The 19,380-nt window shown below is 39.5% G+C and overlaps 1 protein-coding gene across 2 annotated transcripts; it reads left to right on the top strand.

Annotated features, from left to right (window-relative positions):
* The first annotated feature begins 1,004 nt into the window (after positions 1–1,004).
* Positions 1,005–18,674, top strand: igsf5b (immunoglobulin superfamily, member 5b). Of its 2 annotated transcripts, none has more exons than XM_066699599.1 (9): positions 1,005–1,238; positions 2,634–2,713; positions 4,143–4,451; positions 9,907–10,209; positions 10,311–10,430; positions 13,605–13,629; positions 14,707–14,810; positions 14,983–15,041; positions 15,478–18,674. In XM_066699599.1, the coding sequence occupies exons 2-9, from the start codon at positions 2,668–2,670 to the stop codon at positions 15,577–15,579; spliced, it is 1,068 nt and encodes a 355-aa protein (XP_066555696.1). In that variant the 5' UTR covers positions 1,005–1,238; positions 2,634–2,667; the 3' UTR covers positions 15,580–18,674. The 2 variants fall into 2 exon arrangements, with proteins under 2 accessions (XP_066555696.1, XP_066555695.1); XM_066699598.1 differs by having other exon boundaries at positions 1,007–1,238; positions 15,475–18,674.
* The last annotated feature ends 706 nt before the right edge of the window (positions 18,675–19,380 follow it).

Here is a 19,380-nt window from a genome sequence, read left to right as displayed (position 1 = left end):
GAAGAAACGCAGAATAGCTCCACAGTATTTGGACATTTCTTTCAAATATTTGGCTTGATTACAAGAGACTCACTGGGTTTGTGCCTCCGTCCTTCACCAAATTAAGCCATCCCTACTTTCCCATGGAGTGCCACTGTGTGTGTCTAATTACCACTCCCTAATGGAGGTTGTCACTTTAAATTATGCATATTTTGGTCAGATGCAGAATGGTACACAAAAAATGATAATTTTCAGATCTACTATAAATGTATAAAATGTTAATAAACTTTTGTGTCTGAAAATACAGCTTCAGAGGAACATTTTTATTCCCGCCCCCCTCTCATCACCCTTCCAAAAAACAAGTGCAAGGGTTTTAGTAATATATTTGATGTAATAACTAAATAATTAATTTTGTTGTAGTGAGAGTGTTGGATAATAAAAGCAATGATTACATTATTAGGCAATGCCAGTGATAACAATTCTGGTCACCCACTGGAACTGCATAAAAAGTATATACATATTTGGCTTAAATACAAAAGGTGGTGAGAAAAGGAAAACAAAGCTATTACATAATGTAGGCTGGTCTAAATAGTTGGGCTGGGGAAAACCAAGCAAGCAAGTAGCAGATGTATATTGCCAGCACCTTGTTTCTTATTATCTCTGAAAGTTATGAAACTGCAGCATGATTGTTTGCCTGAGAAGCGACCTATTCTTTCAATCGATACAAATTGCCCTGCTGAATAAGATCCTTAAAGCGTCTCTGTGAGAATGAGGTGGAGAATTGTAGGGACAGATGGGAGGATAACACTTGAAATGGTAATCTCTTGGGCTCATACCTTACCCTGGTTGCCACTGGGAATGATATCGGTCTTTACGGTTGTTAATCTGTAGTTTCGGTCTATGCCCTTTCATGACTCTGGGTGTATGCAAAGTTAAGTAAAATGTGGAGAGAAGTGTTTTGACTGGCTGACTGATCAGTAGGTGGAGCCAACAAACTGAAAGCACACATTTGTTCTCTGTATAATTCATATTGTAAATCCCTAGTTATTCATTGCTGCCAGAAGGTGGACTTTATCCTTTGCCACACAGTGGCTGGACAACTTGAAGGCTTTAGGCCGTTTTAGTTGACTGCACTCTTTTCCCCCCCTGCACAAATATTTTAAACAGTCAGTATTATTCTGTAGTGTATTAAAAGAAGCTGTTATAGATTAATTCATGGAGCTTGCTGGAGGAAGCTTTTTGCTGCTGCCACTATTAAGGTAAGTGTAACTGATGAATATCCGGTTGTACATACTGAGTGTGTAGAGAGGAGAAATCAGACTGTTGACTAGGGGAACAATTAAGGGAGGTGTAGTGGAAAACCATGGCAATGAAGGCCTTTGTGGATTCTGACTCATCTCTTATCTTGTTTTCCTTTTAAATTATTGCCGCCACTCTTAACAAATAAATAAAAATCATAGAAATTATTTTCGAATGATCTTAAAACCGTAAAGGTTTTAAAAAGCGGCTTCTCGGTTCTCTGTTTGTACAGTATCGGGCACAGACTTCTGCCGCTAATATACAATTAAGTTCTTGCAGTCTAAAGGTGGTTCTTCCGGTCTGAGCTGTTTATTCATAACTTGTTTAGCATTTTATGGGCAGGGAGGAACTGTCATACATTCAAGCTCAGCTATGCTTCATATCTAACCAGGGAAAAACAAATAAATATATATCCTGGTATATACATGATTTGATGGTGATTCAACGTACTGGAAGAGCTTCAGGCTGGTTTCGAGGTGGAGTGTCTGACTGCTTATGACATGCAACCTGCATGACAACAAACTGGTGTGTTTGAGTGTGGTGTGGATTTAGGAATGTCAAAACCTCAACAATAGAACTAGATGCCATAAGAGGTTACTTAAGCAGGTGTGGCCATAGCTGGTGACGTATGAAGCTGAAACACCTGTTCTTCTCCACACAAGGTCATGCCAGAGATACTGTCGCCACTGTGATCACAACAGTCCAACAGAATCTGTACTTGCTTGGTTCCTGTCCTCTGGCTTTTCTAAAAACAAAAAACAAAAATAAAAAACAGCTGCTTTAACAATACGATTATCAGACCTACCTGGTGTCTCTGTGCACTCAGAAGACCTTGTAAAGTGGGGGCCAATAATGCATCTTATCTCCACTCTAAACCTTAATCTGCACAGCATACCCAACCATCTGCATTGGCTTTCTATTCCAATAAATCCAGCCAGAACACAGATCGCAATGGGTGGAAATCCTTATTTGGCTAACCACATTTTCATTGAAATATCATGAAATATTACACCTGTTAATATTTAATGTTGTGAATATTTAATTGATTTTAACATTAAGACTAGGGGAGACGATATTCATTGGGAATCATCATGAATTCACATACTCTTGGCAGGAACCTTGAATGCATTATTTATCCTCATCTACAGAGGTGAAATATCAATATGATTAAGATATATTTTTTTTTCAGGCAAAAGGAGAGCTCAGATAATGCTGGGAGTGTATGCTTTATCTAAATTGCCTTGTTAAAGAGACCAAACGGGGAAACCTGAACAGTCTTCCAAAATGTAAAGCAAAGCAGGAAGAAGAAATCATTGCTCTTCTGCGTCTCACTTTATGTCTCCTCTTCCTTTCAGCTTCTGATGTGGACGTGACCATTTCCAGGGCACCATGCACTATTCTATCTGCTTGGTATTTTTCCTGCAAACAGCTATAGGTGAGTTTTTAAATCGTGACTTCCTGTTAGTGATAAGGTCTCAATTTCAGGTGATCAGCTCCAGTAGGGTAGGATGTATTCTGGGAGATTATATTTGTCACATAGTGACTCTAAGGATTTACCCAATAGTAAATTCAAATTTAAGGTGATAAATCTGTGTAAACGTATCCCTGTTTTGTTGTGAGGGATGAGGACTATAAACCCAAATTACCAGAACATAAGGTCCAGCCAAAATTTGAATTTGAAGTTACACCAAATTGACCCAGAAAAACTATAACCCTAACTGGGGAAAAGCCTAATTTACAGGAAAATCTAACTCTACCCCTAACCCAAGTTTAACCCAAAAAAACAAAACCAAAGAGCTGATCAGAGAGGAGGAGCAGGTTCGTTTTTACATGTTAAACGCATATTTATGAAGCTATAGATTATTTTATAACTGGATTAAGAAAAATCAGTAATTGATTAATACTAAATTCCCTGATGTTCTCCTCTTGTTGATTTATTTATAAATATATCGAAATCTTGGAAAGTTTTGTCAACATAGCTGCCATGAATTTGACATTTCTTCAGTTCATTTCTTGTATTGTCATATTGTCAAGTGGAGAATAGGATTAAATTAAACGCAGATGTATGTTACTCAAAAGGCAGTTGTTTATCCGGCGCACAAGACAATGTAAGTGCAGCTGCGGTCTTCCCCAGGGATGCGCACACATTTGCTTTAAACATATGCAAATGTCACATACAACCCATCTATATTCTGCCCCATACATCCGCAATTACAAAAATTAATTACAGAAGAGTCGTTTAAATTAAAACCTGCGAAAAGTTCATCACTCGGGGAAGAAAGTTAAATGCTACTCACATTGGTTATTTATCTCCCATCCATTATTAATGCTCCTCTGCTTCAGTTTATCTTCTATTAATCAGACCCCGTCTCCTTTGAAAGTAATTAAAGTCTTTACATGCTACTTAAACCCTGTGCCGTTCATCAGGACAGTATGATATAACCCAGGAGCTTGGTAGCTTGTGGGTAATTTAATAAGTCTTGTTTCCATTTACAATAAATCCACGCTGCACTGAATCGCATTGGTGCCAAATTCTGCTCCAATCTGCAGGGTTGAAAGGGGAGAACGACAGGTCTTACATTGGGGTGCACCCCCACCCCCAATCTTTGAGTCAGGTTTAGATTTGCACCATCCAGCCATAATTTGAAGGACAGCATAATAAACTGAACCTTTTACATTGTTTTCGTCTGAAAATCTCACTACACATATGTGGCAGACAGAATTCCCACAATGCCTCTTCACTAGAAAATTGATACCTCTCTTCCAATTATACCACACCAGTCCCATTAAAAACATTCACCATTACAAATATCTGTCAGTTTAATATTGTCTATTTATTAATGCTCAAGTCTTTCCATTCTCAGATGCTACACAGATCCTGCAAGGCCCTCAGAATGCCAATGTTCTGGTCAACCAGCCCGCCAGTTTCAACTGCACCCTCACTATGGACTGGACTGTCCTGATCTGGAATATAAATCAATACAGTGTGCTGACAATTACAAAGCAGTATGGCCCAATTGTAAACAGCAACAGGTACATGGCACATAACTACACCACTACAACTTCCTTCATCTCAGAGCTTACCATCCTGCAAACTGAACGTAGTGACAGTGGGACCGTCACCTGTATTCTACAAAATGGCGGGCAAATGAATGCCAGTTTGTCCGTCCAAGGTTGGTGCACTTTTGTTATTATAATTTTCTTTCTCTTTCAAAAGATTTGCTGTACTGACAGAGTATTCCCTTGTGTAGAAAACCTTTAATGTCCTTACCCCCAACCATGGAAACAATACTTTAGGTTGCAGAAACATTGAGGAACAAATATCGTAGATACTAGAGAGGTGAAGGATAAACTCATCAACACAGAAAAGTTTGGATAGGATTTGACTCAGAGTTGATTTCTTGCTCGTCTACCTGCCTTTAAAGCCACATTAAAGCCAGCCAACTGTCATTCAGCCGTCTACTTTAATTTGCAAATGGTTTAGAGTCTATTTAGGCTGTAGCAGAAAGATTTTCTATTTTTAGTACATTTGAACAAGAACTTTGTTCAACTGCCACAGGCTTAGATCAAACCAAAGTAGATGAAAGTAATAGAAAGTAGCCATTGACAAAAAAAAGAGGAAAATATTATATGAATTTTAAATTGACAATTAACAGGTAGACCAAATAGTTGGCCATTGTTTGCTGTTCTTTCATTCAAAGATTCTCCAGTTGTATTTGAATCTAAGGATTATATAGTTTACACATAATAGGGTGGTCTCACAAACTTGGCATTAGTCTTGGACTTCCAAATGTTCCAAGACTAGTGCTAATCAAGGTTGGTGAAGGTTTGCTCTTGCAAATTTAATTCTATACATTGACTGGGGTGTATATCAATAGAGGAATGATTTCACCGTGTCTTCAGAGGAGATTGCTGCAGCTGCTGTTTTGTTGTTGCATATGACATTAATGCTGTTTGAACTGAGGGGCTATGGTGGGAATCGATAGTGCTGTTATAAATACAGATTTTGCTCTCTCTCATGACCACACGTCAGACAGGACAGACGCATTACTCACCCTGAGATTAATGGCACATCTGTGATGGCCGCACACGCCCAATCTCCAGCACACTTCATCACAGCAAAGTTACAGAGGTCGATAATTTGGGTTCTGTGCACTTGATTGCTATTTATACTCCTTACGTAGTTTGTGTTATGATAATACTAGCTTTGGTTTCAATACTTACATATCATGTGTGGAGTGAAAACCATTGCTAGATCAAATCCGTATTTGACATAATATTTACATATTTTGTCAATCAAAGAAATCCCCTCTGTTTCCAGTTAGATGAGGCTTGGAAAGGGATTTTTTTCAGAAATATTAATATCTCAAATCAGCAGGACTGCCGACCCTGGTAGGGTGTGGTCTAGCCCTCCAGGAGTCAGGCACACTTTTATAGGGGCAGGTGAAATCTATTTATATTCCTATTTTGAAGTTTGTTATCTTTAAAGAAAAAAAAAAGTAAATCTCCACAGTTGGGTGTAGCCGAAAGTGTATTTATGTTATGAAAGGCACACAAACTCATTTCAGGCCCTTCAGACAATGAATAAATACACAAATAAAACAATAACTTTATGATGAAACCATTTGTTGCCGCAGACCAGCCTGGAGAACAATCCAAAATTTCTGCTGTTTATACGCACAGCCAGACAATATGGGATGCCCCACTTTCAAACACACACAGAAAAAAATAAATTTGAATCATTTGAATTTCTTTCATTTCTTACTGGATGGCATCCCAGTGTAACTGTCTTGCTTCCATTTTAGAGGACGTCTAAATTAATGTAAAACCGCATTTTAAATCAAGTGCATTAATAAACTCAGTCTGTAATTAATATATTTTTTATATTTAACTTTTAATACTTTATTCAATTCCATATGGGGCCAGAGTGGACTGTCACCTCCCTTGCCCGTTGACAAACCTATGCTGTACATTATATGATTCACACATTTAAATCAGATTCTGCTTTCCAATGCTGCTTTAGTATACGGAAATGAAGCCAATTGAAACAGGTGGCATTGAGCATAGAGAGCTGTACACACACCTTGCAACGATATGCCTGACTATGATTGAAACAGCATATGGCAAGATGCTCAATTTGGCCAATCTGAGTGAGGTACATATGATTGTTAGTGTGATGATTGTTATCAGTCCTGTTCAGCCTGATCACTACCATGAGGGAGAGAGAGATCCTAATCACAGTGATATTGGCAATGTTGTAGACATGGATCACCATTACATTCCTGTTTGGCCAGGGAAACATTGATCGTTAGATGAAGAAGCCGTTCCATTACTCGGTGCACAGCCATGTCTTGCTGACTGGGGAGGGTGAGCAATGATTCCTTTGGTAACTCCTCTGTTTGGATGATTTATGATGTACTGTAGGAGAAATGTATCTGTACTAAGTGGGTGCAACCAAAAAGTATTTTAAACTAACACACAGGGAAATAAGGAACCCCTGTTTATCTCTGAAATAGTTTGAATTCGTTTAGAGATACAAAGCAGACGGGGCAATCTTAAGACTATAGATAAACTCCACTGAAGGTGATATGATGCTTAAGATTAATTGTGGAATATTGAGGTCAGGCAGAGGTTTGCTTAGTATGGACTTTAATTTTGCCACTGACATGTGGGCTGAATTCCAACTCTTTAAACAACATTTCTCACTTGGACAGTGTAGAATAATAATGGCAATTAAATAAATGTAAAGTGAATTATCATTATTCAGGAGCTTCCCCCACGTCCATTCAGCCAATCCATAGGGTGAATGCTTTTCAGTTTTCATTATAACTAAACTCATTTGTCTGTGTGGGAAGTGAGGCCTAAGATTCTCAGCAGAAGAGAAAAGGGACACGGAAACAAACTGACCCTTTGACTAATATATTAGTTATTGGGACTCCTTATTGATGGTTCTGCAAATTCCCTCGGACGTGTATACCCATTAACAATTGTATATTGTAGATAAAATGCTTAAATGTAGAAGCAGAACTTTCCATACAGACTGACTTTTTAATTAAACGTGCATCTTGGCATTTCAAATGAACAGTCAGCAAGTATGCTGGTGATTTGTGGAACATTCATGCAGATTTATTGGTGTTTGAGGACCACAAATCGTCTGAAGAAGCAAGGATATTTTTTTCCCTTTACATTATTCTCATTATCCCATACGGATCTGTATATACAGTTCCAAATATTTATATATCGGCAGCTGTCAACACGGAGTGAAATCAGCCGTAAAGCTATCGCAGCACTTGATGCAATCCAGAAATGTAAATTTACATTAAGCAGGCTTTTTACTCCTGTGCTGAGGTTTAATATAAAGAGGCAAGAGTGGCAGTAATGAAGATGTGGCTGCGTAGACAAAGCTCATCCTTCTCACAGATTAAATGTTGCCTTCATAGCCACAATTTTCCAGAGGAGGAGCAATGCAGAAGCGAGAGGGTATCCATTAAATATCCGGAGAATTAAGTCTTTATTGAGTAATAAAACCCTTTAGCCGTGGTGAGGCACATAGAGAGAATCAGACCAGGCACAAACACATAAAGCTTCTCTGTCCAGTGCAAAACTTGCGAAATGAAAGACAACAAGGTGTTTTTTTGGATTCCATGACTTTTGCCTGTGTTGTATTTGTCCATTCTGTAAGACTCATTCTTATCTTATTTCAACACTTGCCCTCTGCACTTCAGAAATAAATGAATGGGATAAGTTTTGGTGGTGGTGTAGCCCATGTGATAAACCACCTGAGAGAGAATTATAATGCTGACATTAAAAAATAATAATAAAACTGTGTGTCTGCAGTTTTTAAATAGCTTCTGAAACATACAGGCTGAACTTAATTAAAAGTGGGCAGTATTTGTGATGTACTAACATGCTGTGACAGGTTTAGGAAAGTGAGAGGTAAGCAAAGAATGAAGAATCCCACCGGGCATATCAATATCACATGAAGGTCACCTTACCTACCTCACATCACGCAGGCTGCTGTTTGTTGTTGTTGCTTTAACACGACGCAGGGAAAAGTCCATAGGGATTTAGGATTCCGATCTGAATTTGTTTTTCCACAGAATCGACCGACATCATGTGACTTTTTCATTCTGAACCCGAATTGAATTATTATACTGAATTTCGATTGGTTCTCATTAGTCATTTATAGATTCCCTAGCAAGCATAGCAACATGATTATGTACCATTTTAAATGTGCAGGAAACAGTATCACATACTTTGTTCATAAGTGTAGTAAATACTGGCAACCAGCAAGACCCTATATTGCTAATTGTGTTTATACAATAAACAGTCAGTCACAAATAATTGAACATATATCTATATATTTTATAGGTAAAGCTGTATTAATATATATAATGTATGTGTATATCTGTATGCACACTGGACTGAATTGTGATGACTAGACGAAGTGAATAACACTGATAATCTCGTTATCATGGCACCTGTCAGTGGGTGGGATATATTAGGCAGCAAGTGAACATTTTGCCCTCAAAGTTGATGTGTTAGAAGCAGAAAAAATGGGCAAGAGTAAGGATCTGAGTGACTTTGACAAGGGCCAAATTGTGATGTATAGACGACTGGGTCAGAGCATCTCCAAAACTGCAGCTCTTGTCGGGTGTTCCCGGTCTGCAGTGGTCAGTACCTATCAAAAGTGGTCGGAAAGAGCGAAGTGGGGAGCGAAGGCTGGCCCATGTGGTCCGATCCAACAGACAAGCTACTGTAGCTCAAATTGCTGAAAAAGTGAATGCTGGTTCTGATAGAAAGCTGTCAGAACACACAGAGCATCGCAGTTTGTTGCGTATGGGGCTGTGTAGCCGCAGACCAGTCAGGGTGCCCATGCTGACCCCTGTCCACTGCCGAAAGCACCTACAATGGGCACGTGAGCATCAGAACTGGACCACGGAGCAATGGAAGAAGGTGGCCTGGCCTAATTAATCAAGTTTTCTTTTACATCACGTGGATGGCCGGGTGCGTGTGTGTCGCTTACCTGGAGAACACATGGCACCAGGATCCACTATGGGAAGAAGGCAAGCTGGCGGAGGCAGTGTGATGCTTTGGGCAATGTTCTGCTGGGAAACCTTGGGTCCTGCCATTCATGTGGATGTTACTTTGACATGTTCCACCTACCTAAGCATTGTTGCAGACCATGGAAATGGTATTCCCTGATTGCATTGGCCTTTTTCAGCAGGATAATGCGCCCTGCCACAAAGCAAAAATGGTTCAGGAATGGTTTGAGGAACACAACAACGAGTTCAAGGTGTTGACTTGGCCTCCAAATTCCCCAGATCTCAGTCCAATCGAGCATCTGTGGGATGTGCTGGACAAAAAAGTCCGATCCATGGAGGCCCCACCTCGCAACTTACAGGACTTAAAGGATCTGCTGCTAACGTCTTGGTGCCAGATACCACAGCACACCTTCAGAGGTCTAGTGGAGTCCATGCCTCGATGGGTCAGGGCTGTTTTGGCTGCAAAAGGGGGACCTACACAATATAAGGCAGGTGGTCATAATGTTATGGCTGATCGGTGTATATATAGATTTTGAAATATGAAAGAATCTCGATTTTTATGGATCTTTTTCTTTGGTTCCAGTGAATGGGACACTGCAGATTGCAAACCAGGGTCTGAGTGTGCTGCAGAATACACAGACCAGCATCCTGTGCCAGGCTAATGGCTGGCTCCCCAAGCCCACTATAACCTGGATGGTAAATGGCTCGGCAGTGGACAGTGGGAAATACAGCACACGCAGCACCCTGACCAGCAGTGGACTGTATGACATGACGAGCACCCTCGCCATCAACGCTACTCAGAATGTCTCCGTCGCTTGCCTGGCTTCCATTCCCACTCTGTCTCAGCCTCTCCAAGCTAATGCCTTCCTGACTGTGACCAAAACAGGTGAGCATTTCCCTGATTCGAACTCATTAATTAAAAGTAGTTGTTCTGAACTCTTACTACAATGAGCGGATATTCATCCTTCGCCGGTCATGTCGTTGCAGCTCCTGTGACAAACTTCCCGACGGTGCTGGTGGCGGTCGTTTGCAGCGTGTGTGGGGCTCTGTTGTTACTGTTTCTCATCTTATTGATCTTGCTCTGCTGCAAAAGGAGAAAGAGAACAAGTAAGCAGTTTTATATATATTTTAGAGTTTTCCCCATAACATCCTCCGTCACAAACTGCCTTTAATTTACTGTGTCATTTCTATGATATTCTTCTTCTTTAGTTTACACTAGAAGTGGTAAACATTCACTTTGTAGAGATTTTGCTAAGAAATGCTTCTAGGCCCATCAGCTTGGTAGTCAGGGTACTGTTGTCATACTGACCATTATAGTATTAATATAGATGCATTATTAATTTTGTATCAATGACTTTGGAACCATTATTTTGAATTTTGAGTCAACGCCTATGACCTCAATCCAGTTTAAGGAGGATCAAGGGAAGGCTGTCACTATACACACCCCTCCTGTAATACAGCATGTGGCTCTGAATGACCTGGGTCTGACAAACCAGTCCCTATCCTCTTTAAATCAACCTTTTTCAAAGTCGTCTCTTTTCCCAAATACATTTAATCCAAAATAGACCAGGTGGGGATTAGTTCCACTGTGACAATGACTTCCAGGACTAGCACTGCCTAACTTTCCATGTAAGACAAAAACAACTCCCTGCCACCAGGTGATGCTGTATCCTTAAAAATGAACCCAGGTGGGAAGATCAGCAATAACACCATAAAGGATTTTAGTTTCTTATCAGTTCTAACCAGTGGCTTGTAGGAACTTGCTAGAAAACGTATTGATAATATCTCCAGAATTTTTTCTTTAGAGACGGGATATTTAGAACATGAGATTAATAACATACATGCAAAATACATGATCTTTAAATTATTGTAATGACATTTGCGATTTAAGATATTTATCTTTATGGAAAAAAGGCAGTGGCATTTTAGGTGCACAACCAATGTATCAATTTACCCCGTAATCACCAGATATATTGTATTTGTAACTAAATATAATAACATTGTAGCCGCTATGTAACTAAAACATCGATGGACCTGAATCTTGGATACTTTCCCATTTGGACGTCAAATTGCTTGGCATCTAAAGCACCAGTTCAAATAAACGGAAAAACTGTTTTCCCAAAGGTGATTGAAAAGAGGTATCTATAGACAACTGCTGAGCACCGTGTCATGCACTATACAGTGTGCCTAGCGATTTGTGAATTGTTGGCAGCTTTTGAAGATGTACCCCTCAGTTTTCTAATGCCATCTAATGGACAGGCATCCTCAGCTGGAAGACAGGTTGCTTGTATGTGATAACAAAAGTGCCTGAGTCGTGTGTTAAACTTGTATAATCTCTTTGACAGATTCAGGGCTAGCACTAACATCAAGGGCATGCCTTGGCCCTGAGATCTAATTTTAGACAGGTATACACACCTCCTGTTCATGTCCAATACAAAAGAAAAATGAAGACTGTAAGTTAGCATTCAACTTTTTATGGATGATATCCAATTACATATTCTGGTCCAGGTCTATACAAAATAGTTTCAATTTAAAAGACTTACAATTGATTTTATCTAAATTCTATACATCCTCACTACAGCTGGACAGTATACACTCACCTAAAGGATTATTAGGAACACCTGTTCAATTTCTCATTAATGCAATTATCTAACCAACCAATCACATGGCAGTTGCTTCAATGCATTTAGGGGTGTGGTCCTGGTCAAGACAATCTCCTGAACTCCAAACTGAATGTCTGAATGGGAAAGAAAGGTGATTTAAGCAATTTTGAGCGTGGCATGGTTGTTGGTGCCAGACGGGCCTGTCTGAGTATTTCACAATCTGCTCAGTTACTGGGATTTTCACGCACAACCATTTCTAGGGTTTACAAAGAATGGTGTGAAAAGGGAAAAACATCCAGTATGCGGCAGTCCTGTGGGCGAAAATGCCTTGTTGATGCTAGAGGTCAGCGGAGAATGGGCCGACTGATTCAAGCTGATAGAAGAGCAACTTTGACTGAAATAACCACTCGTTACAACCGAGGTATGCAGCAAAGCATTTGTGAAGCCACAACACGTACAACCTTGAGGCGGATGGGCTACAACAGCAGAAGACCCCACCGGGTACCACTCATCTCCATTACAAATAGGAAAAAGAGGCTACAATTTGCACAGGCTCACCAAAATTGGACAGTTGAAGACTGGAAAAATGTTGCCTGGTCTGATGAGTCTCGATTTCTGTTGAGGCATTCAGATGGTAGAGTCAGAATTTGGCGTAAACAGAATGAGAACATGGATCCATCATGCCTTGTTACCACTGTGCAGGCTGGTGGTGGTGGTGTAATGGTGTGGGGGATGTTTTCTTGGCACACTTTAGGCCCCTTAGTGCCAATTGGGCATCGTTTAAATGCCACGGCCTACCTGAGCATTGTTTCTGACCATGTCCATCCCTTTATGACCACCATGTACCCATCCTCTGACGGCTACTTCCAGCAGGATAATGCACCATGTCACAAAGGTCGAATCATTTCAAATTGGTTTCTTGAACATGACAATGAGTTCACTGTACTAAACTGGCCCCCACAGTCACCAGATCTCAACCCAATAGAGCATCTTTGGGATGTGGTGGAACGGGAGCTTCGTGCCCTGGATGTGCATCCCACAAATCTCCATCAGCTGTAAGATGCTATCCTATCAATATGGGCCAACATTTCTAAAGAATGCTTTCAGCACCTTGTTGAATCAATGCCACGTAGAATTAAGGCAGTTCTGAAGGCGAAAGGGGGTCAAACACAGTATTAGTATGGTGTTCCTAATAATCCTTTAGGTGAGTGTAGATTGGTAGCTCATGGCACCCGTTTTGGTTCCTTTCATGTTTTCTAAAAAATAAATATAATATAATTGCATATGTTATACCATTCACTTACCACTTCCCTGAGCCTGCTTATTATATAATTGTTTTTACTTCTGCATGGACCCTAGGGGAAGAAAGCAATGGTGCTTTGAGATACAATTCATTAATGGTTAGCGTTGTCTTTTGCAGTACAATTTATAACTCCCTGCAGGCTACAGTTGTACATCTCTAAACAAACAAAGGTTGAGAGATATTTTGTTATCGCAGAGAAAGTTCATTCAGGGCCACAGGCAAACTTGTGTGGACTGGAATATGTCTCGTAAGGTTATCAAACCTTTTGCATTGTTTTAATTCACAAATGCACAGAAACCAAATAAAACCTTCGGATTCCTAAGACAAATTACTTCATTATATTCCATATTAAAATCATGCTTCATTCTCTTTCAGGACCCAACTATCAGGAAGAAATGAGGTAAGTGGATATTCAGGCTGGCTGACAACCATTTGATGAAGGCAGGGCTTTGTCCTTGAGCTCTGAAATCTTTCTGGAGGAGGGGAATGAATAACAGCTTGAAAAGCACAATGAGTTTCTGATTTTCGCAGCATTCAGGCATTGTAACTAATTAATTGGTAAAAGCTGTGAACAAGAGATATATTGGCTGTATCTCAATTTGATTCTGGCTAGTACTCTCCCTACCATCTGCAAAACTATTTTAACAAACATAAGTGAAAGGGAATTGATGTCATTTCACCAGATTAATTTAAAGTTCCATTTATTCAGTGCTGTAGCTGATTCAGCAACTTTGCAGCTAGCATTTACTGAATGAAAAACTCTGTTGCATGGGCAAACCAAATAATAAAGGGTGGTGGAAATAACAGAAGCGTAGGTGACTTTGGCTTCTTCTGTTTAATTAAGAATCGCTATCGCATGCCAGCTAGTACAAAGTGAGGGAATGGAGCATCTAAATCTTTGTCCATGTGCTGACTTTAAGGTGTTTCCCATTAGCAAAATCCAGAGCACTGGAGTATTGATCCGAGTTCCTCGTTTTTGCAGTTGGCTCAAGTAGTTTAATTAAAAGTCGTTGGCTGCTCCGTTGCATTTGCAGGGATTTTTGTGAATGCGTAGCCCGTGACTGTGATAAGCTGCTGAACCAATAAGGGAACAGAAACATCAGCCAATGGTACTCAAGAAAAACACCACCAATGCACCAGACCTACTGCAGTGTTTTTGTTGGACAAGCACTTGTAACTAGAACAGCAATATCAAACTACCTTTACCTGCACAGTGCAGTATGGATCCTTTTGGTTATATTATAAGCATGTATTTGGTGTGTCCATAGCTCTCAACTAATATGAACAACAACAGTAAATGATTGCTTGGGTTTGGGTAGGTGTCCGTCCTAGACAAATAGGACAAGGTGCGGTTTGAGAAGCAGCCATTGCTGGAAAGGTCTCCAAGTGTTTTATTTTCATGATTATTATTTTGCTCTTTTTTTTGTGCATTTGACCTGTTCAGCCTTCCTAATTATAACTGCTTACATCTTTACAGGAAAGCCGCCCAAGTGAGAGCTCAGAATAGAGCAAATGCCAAACCCCTCCCAGCCCAGGGAGAAGTTAATCGGGGTTTCTCCACGGACAACACTGCCGGTGAAGGTAATGGCAGTGCTGAAGGGCACTGTGTTTGCAGAGCCTGGGGTTTTGGGGACCACAAATGTTGTTAGAAGATATTTACTTTAATTTATTCATTGTTGACTTGAGGTAACCAAAGAGATGTAAAAAAACAAAAACGCTGATCTTCTCTAAAAGGTGTATTTGTTTTTCACAGATCATGCCTATGCTGGTATAACATTGAATGACTATGGCAACTACAAGAATAACACAAAGGTAACAAAGGATGGCACTTCATCACTCTTGAATTATTCAGAAAGTTCTCCATGGCATCAGAGATAACCTTATATTGATGCGAATACTAGACTGGACACGGCAGCTTCTACACAGACCTGCTTGTTGCATTCAGATAGGACGCATTGTACCATTTTGAACCCCACGATGGACTATATTGGACAAGATTCTGAACAAGACTAGTTTGCTGGAAGGACAGATTGTATAACTGCCCTTTCTGATGTATTGTGGGTTATAATTGATGGTTCACTTTCCAGCTTAAACATGCACAACATATTCTTACACATGACTGTGTTCTCCTGCTTTCTCTTGGTCTGTATATACTTCTTTCAGATGTTTGCATTGCTACACCCCAACACGTCTAATGGCCAAGTCTGTAAGATTTTAATGTTTTCGTTCTCGTGCTTTTTTCCAGCAGATACCCAACGTCGTTCAAGCGAGTAACTCTCCAAGCGAGCTGCCCAGAAGAACGCAGTATCCAGCTGGTACCAGGAAAGTTAGGCACTTGACAGCTGTTTGACATGAGGACAGCACAAATGAGAATTAGACCCTCGGGACTGTTTCAATGCTCCTCAAGTGTATCACATAAAAACCTTCCGATGCCAATCCTGCGTAAAGCTGAGCCAAGACTGGGCAGACTGAATTTTGCCATAAGACCTGGTCCCGGCCTACTTCAGCTCGCATCGGGACCCACCTTCTGCCCCACGGCCTTGACGTACTAACGCAGCTGTGGTGTGTTACAGGGAACAACAGCTACAACACTCCCTATAGATATTACTCAGTCAATATCAAATCATATAAAAGGATGTATCTTGTGATCCCATCAGCACGTACCTAGAGTAGCAGCTGGTGGTTCACAACAAGCACATACCCACGAGCACATTGGTATATTAGTACAATCACCCCCTGACTTACGTCGGCAACATTGCACTTAGCAGGCGCATGTGGCTTTCACTACTGAATCACTTGTATACAAGACCTACCTGCGCTCTACAGACAGTTTAGCAAGTCGGTGCACTCTTCGCAAATTGTTTTATTGAGGCTGCAGATTTTAGTTATTTATTTCAGCTGTGGGTACATGGTTTCAATACAAAAAGATTGATATTAAAGCATGGGAGAGAAGGTTTATGTATGTATGTAAATGTAGTGGAGAGTGGAAACACCATATATATTGATTTAGGTTTGTCATGAAAAATATATATATTGGGCTGGTTTTGGGCTAGAATTGTATTGATTTTGGGCTACTAGTACATTTGTATTTCTGACAAGACCGCCCAGAGCTTGATTGTGTATTCAGAGCTTGTATCAAAATCATCCCCCTGCTCTCTATTTTACAGTTTAAGAGTTTAAGTTTACAGTTTAACAGTAAGTGTTTCCTCCTCCTTAAAATGTCTTATTTTTTGGTAAAACTATCATAATAAATATATATATATATATATATATTTTTTTTTCTCCATCAAAATTGATTGCCTGGCACCACCCTGCCCATTTTAACATTGTTTATTGGGAAAATCTTCCAGTCTCGGAAACAATTTTGATGTAATTTCGGGGGATGACTATTGTATAATTGTTTATTATTGCTGTTGTAACGTCATTTGCACCTATGACTACCCTCTCCCTTGGCCAGGGATGGAAACCTATGTTCATTTGCACGAGGAGATAGACTTATTGTGTTTTGCACAACACAACAAATGCTCCTTTTTATCTTGTATTCTGTCTTAAAAGTCATGACTTTCCTTTTGAGTCTAAAAGTACGGGTAATGATTATTATTTTTTATACAGATATATGGGTCCAATTTTGAGAAATTCTCTTAATTGAGTTGTTCTTATTCTACTAATTGTTAAAAAATATGAAGCCTTGCTGCCTAAAGATACATTGATAAAGTGAACCTACCTGCATATAAGTTCTGATACAAATGGTGTTCCTCTGATGCATGTGTGAATGTAAGATTGTGTGCCATGTACCTGGGGGGTAACACCAACCAGCCTATACTCAGTTACCACTAACAGGGAGGTGGTGATCACAAATACTTTTGTAAACCACGGTCCGACTGCTCGACACCCCTGGCTGTAGTGGAATTCCATCTGCATTTAACCCAGTGACCACGAGAAGAGCGGCACAACACAGCCATCGATCCGCAAAGACCTGTAATTTACATTTACGTACATCATATGTCAAATTACTGTTAAGTGCCATTATTTAATTACATCTATTCCTTGGAAAGCCCTCACACCATTGATCAAACGGCTCCATTACTGGATGATAATGAAACCTCAGATTATGTTGTGACTTTTCATTATGTGAGTCCAAGCCCATTATCATACCAGTTGCAGTCTCAGTCCTACAGAAGCTATTCTCTGCGCCTTGAACTCTTTCCAATAACGCACATCAGCTGACCTGTGTCTTTTATTATTAAAGAATCGCTGCTGTCAAGCCAAGTTATTTAATCTCTATGGAATCGTTGGTATGTTTTGTATTATCAGAGTTGCAAACAACTTGATCAACTGCAAAAGCAATACATATACATCTGATCTTATATCTCTGCTGAGAATTCAAAAGCTGATGACGAGAAAAAAATAATCATCAACCACTAACACTACACTGAACCATTGTGTAACTAGAACTTACTTACACTCTTGAGTTTCATTGTATTATTTACAATGCAAACTAAGCATTGTTTGTCTAGTATATTGGCCTTAGTGTTTATGTGTATGTGTGCCTTTGCAAACAGGTTTCCAGACACTGAACTGTTATCACAGGAGCCTTCAGCTGCCAATACGGACGAATTAACAGAATCTCACCATCTCATCTCTGACTCGCTGCTCATTGTGGCTGTATTGTAGTGGAACCTGATAGCAGACCTAATCCTCTCATGATGAGCTTCTTTAGTGGAGTTTAAGATAACCATTTAATGGCCATTAGAAGCTTGGCTCGTCATCCTGGTTGGCTCCGGTGAGTGACTAGGGTTGACAATTCAAAAGGCACGTGAACATCCAATACATATTTACATTGAACTCCGGTTCAGTTAGTTGTCTAACCAGCTTTTCAGATTGTCCCCACTATAGTAAAGGCACTACAAACTGCTTCTGCACAATGCATGCAGGGAATATGGTATTAATAATACTGATGAGGTTCTGTTGAATAGAGCGATCTATGAGGAAAGCTTACCTTAAATAAAATACTCACTAGATTGATTTATGCCTACTTCCCTGACAATGTGGATAGTCATTTTAATACTGAGCTGAATGTGACTTAAAAATGGCTCGAGAGACAAAAGGTATTGTGCATTCTGTACCAAAGTATTACCGTCTTATTTACTGCTGGGTTTATCAGGTTTATGCAGAACTTGTACACATTTCTATATCTCTGATGCATATTCATACCTGGTACTGAAGCCACTTATATTAAAGAAACGCAAGCTGATTAAGACTACTGGTGACTCTTTTGAGCAAAGCAGCAGGATTTTATTTTGGGTGACAGGAAAAAAGCCAAAAATAATAATAAGAATACTGATTTTTTTCATGTAATACTGCTCTATTTTTATATTTAATTATCTTATTTATATATTTGTATTGATCATGCTTTCTGTAATAAAGAGGTGAATACAGTTGAAATGTCTCACTCTCTGCTTTTCTCTGCTACCTGACTTTATTGACACATTGCACAGAACAGGCTTCAGCAGAATTTGGTTTTATTCAAAACTTATTACTAACTTAATATTAATAGGGATACTTTTCATTGGATTTGTATTATACCATTTAACACATTTTAAATGTTTTAGGCAAACATCACAGTTACTAATTATTTGAGCATGCATATCAATTACAATCCTCGTAGTCATATATCCGTATATATTTTAAATATTTCATTAGTTCCTGTGCTGGTGCTCATGAAACAGAGATTAATGTCTACCAATCTTGTTTTATTCAAAGCCTTGAGGAAAAATATTAGCCTTATGCCATCTGTGCAGTTTGAAGTTCTCTCATCTGAGTGAATATACACAAATGGATTGATAGATGTGTATAATAAAATAAAAATGGTAAATTCAAGGTCTCCTGGGTTAATGGAGTTGTCATTAAAAATAAATGACATCATTTTGCCATCAGAATAAAATTGCTGCATGTTGCAAAACTTTAATAATTGCAAATGCAAAGCTTAAACAAAGTTTGCCCAACTATGTAAAATGAGTTTCATTAGTTATTATAAATATTACAAAGGACAATATTTATCTCAGGAAGGGGGAGAGAGTTTTCTCACATACCACAGGCAAAACAACTGCAGAAACACCCTGGTCGTATAAAGTATGCCACACCCCTAGTA

The sequence above is a fragment of the Amia ocellicauda genome, chromosome 3 (assembly GCF_036373705.1).
Source record: "Amia ocellicauda isolate fAmiCal2 chromosome 3, fAmiCal2.hap1, whole genome shotgun sequence".
Lineage (NCBI taxonomy): Eukaryota > Metazoa > Chordata > Actinopteri > Amiiformes > Amiidae > Amia > Amia ocellicauda.
The sequence above is the reverse complement of the archived record's forward strand: the minus strand, read 5'-3'. Positions and strand labels throughout refer to the sequence as shown.